This window comes from Pteronotus mesoamericanus, unplaced genomic scaffold, assembly GCF_021234165.1.
Source record: "Pteronotus mesoamericanus isolate MK-2021 breed Mesoamerican mustached bat unplaced genomic scaffold, CSHL_Meso_final contig_164, whole genome shotgun sequence".
NCBI classification, from domain to species: domain Eukaryota; kingdom Metazoa; phylum Chordata; class Mammalia; order Chiroptera; family Mormoopidae; genus Pteronotus; species Pteronotus mesoamericanus.
The window spans coordinates 20400063-20412685 of record NW_026555065.1 but is presented as its reverse complement, the minus strand read 5'-3'; the positions used below and the strand labels follow the sequence as shown (position 1 = coordinate 20412685).

Below are 12623 nucleotides of genomic sequence, written 5' to 3'. Positions count from 1 at the left end.
GTTTTTGTGTTTTATTGAGAATTTTTATGAGTTTGTTTGAGCCAAACTGACAATATATGCCAGGAGCAAGATTCTCAAATACTCCTGAAAGGTGAGTTTTAAATTCAGGTACATGAGTGAAGGCAGGCAACTCCCATTTAGTCATCTCTCCAAGCAAGGCCTGCTCAGGAGCTGAGTGCAGGAGCTGCTGGAGGAATCAGCCAAGTACAGCCAAGTTTTGTGTGAGGTTTCTCAAAGCAAAGAACAGAACTGACTCTGTAAGTCCCCTGCAAAAATCCATCCCATTGACTTGTCACACCTTGCAACACTACCCCTCCACACATTTTTTTTTGTCATTTGTTCTAGAACTTGTTCCACATTCATCATCAAATATTTTTTGACCTCCTACACCATACAGAACATTTTACCAGGTTCTATTTAAGAAATGGAACCTTGCCTTCAGTGGGCTCCCAATGCATTGGAGAAAGGGTTGAGAGTCCAGGCCGTGTCCCATATGTGGGGCATGCAGTAAGTGCCACAAGGAGTCATCTTCAAGGGCTGGGGAATTCTCCTGGAGGAGGTAAAAGGATCTGGCAGAGTGAAAAAGAGGCTACAGGCAATGAAATGGTGACCACTGTTCTCAAAGGAGGTACAGTCCTTTGTGAACTTAGCCGTGTCCAGTGAATAGCTCTCTTCCGTTAGAGTAAAACTTCACTGTTTCCGAAGGGAGAGAGGCTCGAAGGAAGAATTTAGACAGAAATCCTGCGTCTATCATAAGAAGCAGAGTCGGTTAAGAGAAGGAGGTTCCCAACCCTGGCTGGGTAGCTTAGCTGGTTAGAGCATTGTCCTGATGCGGGTTCCGTTCCACCTCAAGTCACACACAAGAAAGCAACCAAGGAAGGCATAAATAAACGGAACAACACATTGACGCTTCTCTCTCCCTTTCTCTCTCTCTCTCTGTCTGTCTCTCTCTCATCAATCAATCAATTTTTAAAAAGAGGCTGAAAGATTCCATATCACAGCTTCTTTGCACTAATGCACCAATTCGTTCATTCACTCCTACTTGTGCCAGGCACTTTGTTGGATGCTGGGGCCACGGGGCCAACATGGACTTTACATCCCCGTGGCGCCTGTTCCTTAAGTGCAGGCGGTGGCAACTTTCTAGACAGCATGTTTGATTGGCTGTGAGCCGGATCCGGGCTGGGGACCACCTTCCTCTCTCCCTCCAGCCTCGGGAGCGCCTGGAGCTCTCTCTCCCTGGAGAGCCGAGCAGCCCCGCCCCTCCCCGCGAGCTCCGCCCCTCCCCTCCCCTCTCCGCAAGCCCCGCCCAGGCCGTTAGGGACTAGGGAGCCCCGCCCCTGACCGGGCTCGCGCTACCAGCCCAAACCCGGCCTTCAGCTTTTTACCCTGGACCTTTGGCCGGGCAGCCACTAGAACCTCCGCGCGTCCTGCGGGCTGCAGCCTTTTCAATCCGGGAGGCAAAAGCGACATGGCGGCGGCCAAGACCGAGAACCTCTCCCTGGTGGTACACGGACCCGGGGACCTGCGCCTGGTAAAAAGGGAAGGGGAGTGGGGAACCTAGTTCTACTCTACCCCTCTGGCTTCAGAGCCCAGCCACAGGCCAGCTCTCCAATTCCAGCCCGGCACCGGCCCTGCACCTTGCGAGTCCTGGACACTTAGATCCCAGATGGTTACCATGTTTCAGGAGGGGGGCAGTTAGTGGTTAGCGGTAGACATTTGGTTCTAAGGTGCTAAGAGCAGGATTCAAGTCGCATGCCTTGCGGACCTAGCCCAAGGCTGGCACGTGGCTGGAGCGCTGGTAGGTTGCCAAATGATTTACGCCTGCCTCCTCCCTCCGTTGCCAGCTAGTCCACCTCTGTCATTGCACTTTTCAGAAGACGTACCAGGGAGGCTGTTTGACTTAGGATATGCCCTAAACTTCTCCTCTGGGCAGACTGTGCAGGGCAGAGAGGAGGGCCAGAGGGACATTAAAAAGCTATAGAACTGGTATTTAATCTCTCTTGCTTGGGGCTGATAGAACCTCCTTTGCAGGATTATTATGATAAGGACAGTACTCAGCATTTACCAAGTATTCACTTCCTTCCTCCTTTTCTTCCAGCACAGGCCTCTGTCACCAGGACTCCTGGTGTTCGTTGTGCCTGTGCCGCACTTCTGGATCTTGAGAGTCTCTCTGCCTATAAAGCTCTTTTCCTCCTTACTTCCCTTAGTCAACATCTGGTTTACTTTCTAGCCTTTTTCCTTTCTCATCCTGCACCCCTGCCCCTTTAAGAGCATTATGTATATGTCTTCTCTACTCAAACCCTACCTCTGCCCTCTGGCTCTTGAAGCCAAAGTTTTGGGAGCTGCAGAGTCAGCCTTGGGATAGTGCCAGGGATCCCTTGACAAAGTCCATCTCAGATAGGCCTGGGATGGTGATAGATATGTGGGATGAGTGCCTTCTATCTCTGCTGCTTCCTAGCACTTCCTTTCCCTGCAAAGAGAACATGCATCACCAGGATGTAGATTGGAGAGACCCAGGAGATTATCCAGATTAGCAGTTTTTGATTAGTTGAGAATCTGTGTTCTTTCTTCCTACAGAATGCAACAATTTCAGACTTCCTATAAGCACTCCCCCGCCCCCCGCCATAGATTCTCTAGAGGTCTGTGGACCCCAGACTAAGAACTCCTGCCTTGAGCCAACTCTGTATTTCCTTAGTTAAAGTAAATTGCATCCCCAAAGTGACAGGCTTGTTAGAACCCAGACAAGAATTCAAAGGTTCAGACTCTCTTTCCAGTGTTCTCTTCACTTCCCCTAGAGCCTCTACTCATGGTCCTGAATTAAAGTGATACTGTTAGTGTTCATTGCTACCAGCACCATATGGTATTATGAGGAAGGAAAAGTGATACAGCACTACACAACTTACAGAGTGATTTCAAACTCAGTCCTTTATTCCACAAACATACACTAGATGAGAGGCTGCCTTCCATGTGCCAAGCATGGGCTGGGGACCCAGACAGGAGGAGGAGAGGAGGACACAGCCTCTAACCCCAAGCTGCTCCAGGGAGACAGACAGATGAAATAAACAATAAAATAGTGTGAGGGCTTTGGAATAGTGTCACAGCATGAAGGCCTCCAAGGAGGGGACCTTGGCCCGGGAGGAGGCCCTAGAGATGAATACTGCTTGAGCTGAGTCTTGAAGGTGTCAATATTAAGAAATGTCCAAATGGCATATGCCAGGGCACAAGATCTAAAATCTTTCTGAGAATAACAGTTTTGCAGTTTTTAAAATGCATTTTAAATTAAGGGGTTAACAAAGGAAGATTACAGGAAAATGGGAGGAAGCAAGGTGGGGATCGGATTACAGGATAGTTAATGAGGTTTTGTGCTCTCTTGAGGGTGGCCTTCTTTAGAAAGGAGGGGTCTGAAAGGGTGGTTATATATTATAAGGAGGGGTCTAAAAGGGGGTATTGCAAAGGTGTGTTAACCTAAATGCATAGAAACAATGGACAGGGCTCTCTTAAGGCAAAGATAAGCCTCTTACTAAAGAAGTTGTATACCTGGGATGTGACTATTCACCATGACCTGTCCAGTTAGGAATTTAGGATCATATCACCCTGTGAAGTTACTTTCCAAAGAAGCCCTTTTTCACTTACAATTTCCCCTTTTGGTCATAAAGCAATATGAAGGATATATTCATGACCAACCTTTTGATCTGATAATGTGGTCTCACAGAGCTGGGAAGATTTGTTCCTAGGAAATCTCAGTATCTACGTCATCTTATTGATCATTGGGGATGGAGCAATACCTTAACCATGGGATATGAGTTGGGATGGATTTTTCCCAAAAAGGGAAAGGCAGGTACATGGAAGTCAGTCAGGTCTTATGGCATTCATTGCAAAAAACACTCTGGATTATTGCTGTCCTCTGAACCTTTATGATCTGAGTTTTGCCTTCTGTCTCATTTTGCTGTGTCTGGCATCTAGTATAACATTTATATAAGCCATGAGAAGAGTATTAACAGTTATCTTACACATGTTCAGTAATTGTAAACAGTTGGACTATATAGAAAAATCCAAATAATAACTATTCGTATGACTAATATCATTAGCAAATAGGTAAAGACAAACAATTAAGTCTGAGTTCAATACCAATCCATAGTTATGCAAGCTCTGTCCATGTCTTGGGATAGCTGCCTACCTCTGATGTCATCAGCTTCTCATTCTAGAGGAGTCTTTGATGTCCTTTGTAGGCAAAGTCAAGTGTCAGAGACAGAGGTAGATGTCCATTTATGGTTAGGCCCTGATAAGATCCCTTCCAAGCAGGTTGAAGAGTTTCTTCTATTTGATGTCTTTTCTAAAGAACAATATCTGAAGTCTTTGTCTCCTGGGAGCTTTCTGTGAAAGGAAGCAGTTATAGACTGCATTTTCTTGAAGTGACTTTATCAAACATTAACAGTAGTATAAGATGTCTTTCAATAGTGTCAACTCATAAGTTCCTTCATCAAAGTCTGGCTTAAATGCACTTTGATGCATGAAGGAATGAAAACACTGAAAAATGGGAAGCCAGGGAGCAGGGAAGAACCAAGTGGCCCTCTTGGGTTTCCCATAGCCCTGACTATTCATTTTTTAAAATCACGTAACCTCTAGAAACACTTCATAGACATCAAAGTCAGTTAATAACATGGATTTATTTTTGTAAAACCCAGATGAAATACAGACATGTCTGTTTTATTTAAACCAACAAGGTTAAGATAGCCTTTATTTACTAAGGATTAATCTTAGATCATCTGAACTTGAAAAGCATGAGTTAGTTTCTCTATATATGAGAATTTTACAATATCCAATTTTTACAAGTGCTTCACAAACTTTGTGGATGTTATAGTAATGTCAAAATCCTGTAAACATTTCTAAATGCCCGTGTCGATTCTTGTACATAATGCATTACATATCAGTAATAGTTTGGCCATACCAAGGACACTTTATCTCCCTTATTCCTGATAGCCAGCTCTACCAGATTTTAGGTACAAGCATCTGGATAAGGAGAACAGGAACAACACAGTCCCTATGTCCAGGGAGCTGAATACCATGAGGGTTATCTGTAGGATTTATATATATCTCCAGTCATTGATGCACATCTGAATGTTTCATCATTAGGTGTATGTGGAGAGAACAAGTTAAAGGGAAAATAATAATTTTAAGATGCTTGGTTGATGTTTAATTATAAAAAGCAGAGAAAGCTATGTGCCAGGATCAAGTTTAAATGTCATAAAGACTTGAGTTTTTGCTCTTTCAGGAACTGTATTATACCCTAGGTCAAAAGAATTACTTTGAACCTGTAACAATATTTTAAAAACTAAGCTAATTCTGTATCTGTAATATAACACATTTAAATTGTGCCCTTCCTGGCATATACACTTTACTGTTAAGATTTCTGGGTGAGAAGGAAGAGACTGTAGAAAGAGGGGTCCTTGAACACTCATAGCCCAAGTGGTCCTGAGCATCATGTCTCTCCCTGGTCTCCCTGGTTAGTTTTGCCACCAGCTGACAGAATGAGCAGCTTTGATATGATCAAATTCATATCTACCCAAAACAGGTAGATAACAGGAAATTAAATCCAGCAAATATTGCTATGGAAGGGCAGTGCCTTTGTCTGCAAAAGCTAACATTTTCCTCTTTTTAGAGGAAAATCAGGAGGAGCAGTACACAACATCATGAATAGGATTTTAACATTTGATATAGTAAATTTTAGTACTACTAAGAGACGAGGTAAAAGTTAACCCTATTCTGAAAGGGGAAGCTAGAATTAACGGGTGTGGGGAAAGGCTCTCTTTTAAAATTGCATGACAGAAGTTAATGTGGAGAAAGCCTGTCCAGCCAGCTCAGTTGGTTAGAACATTGTCCCAACACACCAAGGTTGAGGGTTCAAACCCTGGTAAGGGCACATACAAGAAACAACCAATGAATGCATAAAGAAGTGGAACAACAAAGTGATTTCTCTCTCTCTCTCTCTCTCAAATTAAAACATTTTTTAAAAAGAAATTAAGAGGGAGAAATGTGTACCCATATAACTGGAGAAAATATGTTCATATTTTGTGAAATGACATCCAGTTCAACAGTTTTTCTTTTTTCCACTGTAAATGTTCATTTGAGGGGGGTACCCATTCCCCACAGAGTCCCCGTGGGTCACCGTGAATGAAGGGAATAAAATAAGTTGTTCCAGACACTCTCAGTCTGCCAGAAAAAGGGGGTGGCGATTCCCTCTAGTGGAGAATGCCCTGAGCCCTTCTCTTGAAGTGGCTTTTATTGAGGACGATATGCACAGGGGTATACAGCATGCACGCAAAGCTCATCAATCAATGTCAAAAGGCTATGTTTGAAGGAACACAGAGATTTGTCTCAGGACAGGGTCTGGTAGACAGGCTGGTGCCCAGTTGGCCCTGAAACCTGGGAAACTGATCACAGTCTATGCTCAGACTCCAAACATCAGTAGTCATTAACTCGAGGGCATTCTTAACAAATTAAGTTTCATAGGATTTACTGCATTCCTTTTCTAGGCCTAATTGCTCCCAGGAACAGCCTGATCCAGGTTAGGGCTGTACCTGCCTTTAGTATTGTTTCCTTGGCCCAGGCAGGCAGCCAGGCAGAGCAGCCAAGAGATAAGGAGACTTCTTTCAGATAGAATGAGGACTCCAGCCATGACTAAGCCAAGGGTTGAGGGTCTTTTGCCCCTTCTCCATGTCCGCCAAGTCCTTCCCTGATGGCCCCTATACACCTGTGCCTGTCTTAGGTTGCCCCTGCCATCGAGGGGTCTTACCCATCATTGACTAACCAGCCATCCTCTGAGGACAAACAGGGTGATGTGAGGGAGGCAGGGGCTGTGCCCCTGCCAGGGGGACAAGTTTTGTCTCCTCAGTGGCCTATTTTCCCAAGGCCTTAGCTCCAGCCTTGGGGCCCTCTCACCTGTCGGTGAGGCTTCAGTCCCTGAAACCAGGCAGGATGGTTCCCAACATTCATTTAGATAGGCCTGAACACAGTGAGCACTTATTCAATGTTAACTAATGGACTAGAGCAGTGATTTTCAACCGATATGCCTTAAGAATTTTTTTCAAAGATTTTATTTATTTATTTTAGAGAGAGAGGAAGGGAGGGAGAAAGAGAGGGAATGAAACATCAGTGTGTGGTTGCCTCTTGCGCACCCCCAACTGGGGACCTGGCCCACAACCCAGGCATGTGCCCTCACTCGGAATCGAACCAGCAACCCTTTGGTCTGCAGGCTGGCACTCAGACAACTGAGCCACACCAGCCAGAGCACCATAAGAATTTTTAAAACATGCAATACCTGACTATTTAGTCAGGGGCACTGACCTCTTTTCCTTTAGATTGTCAAATAAAAAAATGACAGCAGCCAACACAACAATAGTTGTCCTGTGTGAATGAATCAAAACTATACCTATTTTTTTTTGGTCAGGTCATCAAAAAATATATTTTTCAGTGTTTTGCAGAACTTAGTAATTAGTTTATGTGTGCCATGAGGTGAACAAGGTTGAAAATTGCTGGACTAGAACATCTAAAAAAAGCTCAGACTTTGTATTTTTACCTAAAGAATCACCTAGTTGTGTCAACAAGTCAATAATAATAATAGTTGTTTTACTGTCTTTTGAATTTTGTCATAGTAGTCAGCTTTTTGAACAATTTGTGATTCATTGTGATTTTATTTCTTATTTTAAATAAATGTTTATTTTTGTACCTAAAAAGAGTTGTCTAGTAAATTCATGTATGATTCTGTTCATACATTTTGAATTAGGAAGAAATTATTCCTTTTAAGTTTATTTATCATAACTGAGAATTAAATAATCCTTTACCTCTTCTGCATGGATTCAGCTGTAGGTTCTGGGGAAGCTCAAAGGAGAAGGAGGTGTCACCTTCTCAGCCTGGTGAGGATAGAGAAGGCATCTTGCGGGTTTTATTTCATTCCATGTTCATGATTCATTTTTATAAGTCTACTCCTGACCCAACTTTTGGACAGTCCCACCTGGATGTCCCCAGATACCACAATCCCAACACATTCAACCCTAAATCTCCCGCGATGCCCACAGCAATTAGGAAGTCATCCCAGATGCCTCTTTCCCCTCGCTTCTTGCCTCATGCAGGATCCTGAAGGAAACGGATCAGGCAGCAGTGAAACGGCTCCCCTGGGAGTAAGCAAGTGAGTGCAGGGTGGGTTTGAGAACTCAGGAGGCGTGGAGCCTGGACAGCCTGTGCTGGAGACGGCTGAGTGGACTTTGAGAGAGTGTCTGACCTTTCTTCTTTGACTGTTTTCCAGAGCCAATGTCAAAAACAAAGCCTTGTGACAGATTGGCCAACTGGGAAAACTTTGGACTTTCCTCCCACCCTCAGACACCCTTCAGGCACTCAAGGGAGAGAAGCAAAAATAAGGTCTCCTGCTCTGCTCTCCTGAAGTGTGCAGGGCAGCCAGCCAACTGGCTGACAGGAGACCTGGCGATTAAGTAAACAGGATTGTACTGAGGGCGTGAGCTCAGATGTGCAGGTGGAAATGGGAGAAGGTGGGCTTTGAAGACCTGGGGCATGGATGACCACCTTCCCCAAGCCCTGCCTGCTGTCCCTGACTGTAAGGCAGGGGGACATGGCTTTCTACTCATCTACAGTTGACAGAATGAAGCCTATAACATTGCTGGAATCCTACTTCACTTCTATATTCCAACCTTTAAAGGAGCAATTTTCTTAATATTGGCATGAAAACAAGGGAAATACAACTTTCCTCCAAAACAATAAAAACTTTACCCTTTCAAAAGGAAAAGGACAAGTTGTCCAAAACTGGTTCTACCATACTGTGAGCTAATTATAGGAAAAGAACTTTGATATTCTTTTGTAATAAGAGCTAACTCACTCTGATCCAGGTACTCTCTGTAGGAGTAACTTCATTAAACAGGGGAGGGAATTGAGGGCACTAGAGGTTATATAATTACCCCAAGACCACAAAGCTGGAGAGTATCCTGGAGTTGTACGTGGACAGGTGCTGCTAGGATCTGAGTTCTTCACCACTGCACCACTCAGGTTGGCTGGAAGAGGGAAAAGGCATCTGCCCGATTTCTCCTCATGTTAAGGCCAGTGCTACAGCCCATGCCAGATGTACTGAGGGCGTGAACTTAGATGTGCAGGTAGAAGTAGAGAAAAGGGGACCATTAAGATATATTTAGAAATACTTTTAGGCTAATTTTATAAAATATATTTAGGAAAGGCAAGATAACATTTAGGATGCTACAGGCACCTAAGATGAATTCCATGTTCCCACAGTTTTTCCTGAAGTGTTTACATGATTTATTCGGAGCTAGAGGGAGATAGAGGGAGATAGAGGGAGAATGTATGTGTGAACTATTTATGAAAATGTGAAAAAAAATACTAGAAAACTGAAATAACTACAATCAAGAACAGTTACTCAACTCTTAGATTCTTATTACTATCACTCACAGATAAGGAATCCCATTGAGGAAACCTTGAATGTGCCTGCTTGGGCTGTGGGGATAAAAGTGAATGTTCCAGAACTCGGAGGAGCTAAGAAATTTTGATAAATGAGAAATAGGATAAATGAAAGAATATCACCACTGAAATTTGAGACAGAAAAGATGATTAAGTAAACAGGACTGAGGGTGTGAGCTCAGATGGGCAGATGGACGTGGGAGAAGGTGGGCTTTGAAGACCTGGGACATGGACCACCACCTTCTCTGAGCCCTGCCTGCTGTCCCCGACTGTAAGGCAGGGGAAGTGGCTTTCTACTCATCTGCAATTGACAGAATGAAGCCAATAACATTGCTGGAATCCTACTTCACTTCTATATTCCAGCCTTCTCCAAGGTTTTGTAACCAACAATAAGCAAGGTTTTGTTTTTTGTTGTTGTTGTTTTAGTAGCCATGCTGTGATCACTTTCTAAAACACTGTGAGCTCCACAGCTGTGCTTAGGAATATATTAACAAATTTAAGGGATTATTTTAACATGGTCTTGTGCTTAAGTGGCATGCCTCCTGCAGAGAGCGGAGTCCGGAGCCAAGCTGAGTAGTAAGGGTGATTAGAATTAGCAAGAAAGAGGTCAGAAAAGGAAATGAGAGGTATTTAAATTCTCCACCAAGTGTGTTCCGCTACTAAGGAAAAACCAGGCTGTGGGCACAGTACCCTCTAGTGTCCTGGAAAGTCACTGCAGCCTTGCTACTGTAGTAGGCTTCCGTCCGTTAACTCCAGCAAATATTTACAGCAGTAATTCCTAGTGACATCCAGTACCTACTTGCTGTGCCCATCAGTGGCTGTGAGCTGGAATCTTACTCCCTCTCCACCCTCGAATGGGGTGTTCAGGCCTGGCCTGGTTGGAGGCAGACTATGAATAGTATTCTGAAGACTTCTCAGTGCCTGGGAAGTTACGTTCTAGTGCCTTTAGGGGGCAGGGTAGGATGCTGTTCTGCCTGTTTTAACCTACAGCTTAAAAATTCTAAATTTCACGTACAGTATAACAGAAACATAACTACACATCAGTCCCTGATGCTGTATAATGTCAGATGTGAGACCACCAACTTCTTTTTTTCCCCTAACAACTTCTTTGGAAAAGATTTTAGTCATAGCTATCCTGTGTTGACCATTTCTAAATGTATTCCCTACCCTCTTCTCTCCCTGCCTTCCTCCCATCAGCCTTCCTTCCTTCTAGATTTAGCCAGTTTAAATTATTAAGAGATGAAAAACTGCCTTGAGTTCCTCTGCCCTTATCAGGCTGCTCTGGATGTAGCTCGTTATCTTGTTAGCTAAATAGCCCCAGTGTTGTTTATTGCTACCCGTAAAAGCATTTTGGGGAGGCAAGCTTTGAGTAGTGCCTCCTTCCCAGAGTGCTCTGTGTGCAGCCCAGCTCCGACCTTCTCATCATCCAATTGACAGCTCCTTGTATCATCCCTGAAGGAGAAGAGGCATAGTCCACCTTGGGGGCACAGTGGGATGCATTGAGGTAGGTTTGCGAATCAGACACAACTGGGTTTAGTCCTGATTTATCCACTCTCTGGCACCGTGATCTTGACCAAGTTGTTGCACTTTCCAGCCTCAGGTATCCCCTCTGCAAACTGTGGGCCATGGTGAAGGCCATGTGCCATGATGCGTATAAAGCCCAGAACACTGGCCCATCGTAGGTCCTATGAATATTTCATATCCTTTCCTCTTCTAGGCTGCCTTCAAAGAATTAATAAAATAAACATTTGGATTTGACCACTCACTATCTTTCCTCATCGCCAGAGATTTCCTAGCCAGTTGGCATTGAGGGAAAATAATAATAGCTATGAACCGGAATAACTCAGATTGCTCTTTCAGCCTGTGAGAGTTCAAATACAGATCCCATGTATTCCGGGGGGGGCCTCTAAAACTCCACAGGAGATGTTTTGAAAGAGAGGACCAAGTGTTGGTCTGTGCCCTGATGGAAAGGGAAAAGCACAGCCTCACACTTCCAACCTCTGCAGCTGCTAGAAACATCCTTGTCCTTTCCCGGTCCAAGTTTGCCAGACCAGACAAATCTGTATCTAACAATGCGTGTTTTCAGGAGAGAAGGATCTGACAAGGAAGACAGATTTAGGGGAGCAGCCCAAACATCTTTCCTTCCTGGGGATGCACATCGTATACTTTTTTTTCTGAGTCCTGGGCAAAGTGCAGGGTTGAGTGGGGTGAGGACAGCATTGCTCAGTGTAGCCCCTCAGGCACCCACCCAGCAATGGTATAGGCCCAGCCTGTGTTAATTTTAAGACCTATTTTAATGAAACTCCACTTTAATTTTTACAAATTGAAAATGTCCATAAGGTAAATTTATTATGCATGCTAAATGATTTCTCTACTTTGTTTCCTTTAGGAGAACCATCCTATCCCTGAACCAGGCCCAAATGGTAGGTCCTTGGTATACTCAACTTATATTTTCTTGTTTCCCCTGGAGACTCATGTGCATTGCCCCCTCACCCCTCTCCTGCTACAATTTGCGCTTTTGCCTCAATTAAGAACTATGCTTTTGTTAGGCTTTCCACTTTGCCCATTGTCTACAGACTCCACTTGGCTGCGACATGCACTATAAGAAGTAGCCGTAGAACGAGAATGGTTCCAATATCTCACTGCTTCCTTGTCCTAAAGAATTTTTGGCATAACGTGTCTTCAATTTACAGAATTGTTCTTCTTTTGATCTTAGGTTACTCTATCCACTGTAAGCCACTATTTGGGTGGCTGACTCCAAATTTTGAAAAGGAATGAGTCTAAAGAATGTAATGTTTTAGTTAGAAAGAGGAGCATCTTGCCAGGAAGACCAAGACCTTCCATGCAGGGGGTATGGGAGGAGATAGCAGTCCTGTCCCACTGCCCTAATCAACCAGGTGCAGAAAGCGGGTGTGCATACTGGGGCAGGGTTCCCGTCACCTTTGCTCCACTCTTTCTGGCCTCTTACTGTGCGAGCCTGCAGCTGAGCTGGCACACACGTTTCCTGGGTGGTGTCTGTACCTGGGGAGGTCATGCCATCCTATTGGTTAAGGCAGATCCCTGCTGACAGTTTTCTAATCCCTTCCACCCCTGGAGTCCCACGACATGACCTGCAGGACCCTGAGGTGAGGCTGGGAGCAAGGGTC

General features: G+C 44.4%; 1 protein-coding gene across 1 annotated transcript in view; it reads left to right on the top strand.

Moving 5' to 3' along the window:
* The first annotated feature begins 1376 nt into the window (after nucleotides 1-1376).
* SORD (sorbitol dehydrogenase) overlaps nucleotides 1377-12623 on the top strand; it is a 32100-nt gene continuing 20853 nt past the window's right edge. The window contains exons 1-2 of the mRNA XM_054565471.1: nucleotides 1377-1531; nucleotides 11867-11900. Coding sequence (XP_054421446.1) covers nucleotides 1469-1531; nucleotides 11867-11900 — 97 coding nt within the window. The 5' untranslated portion in view covers nucleotides 1377-1468. The remainder of the gene's footprint in view (nucleotides 1532-11866; nucleotides 11901-12623) is intronic.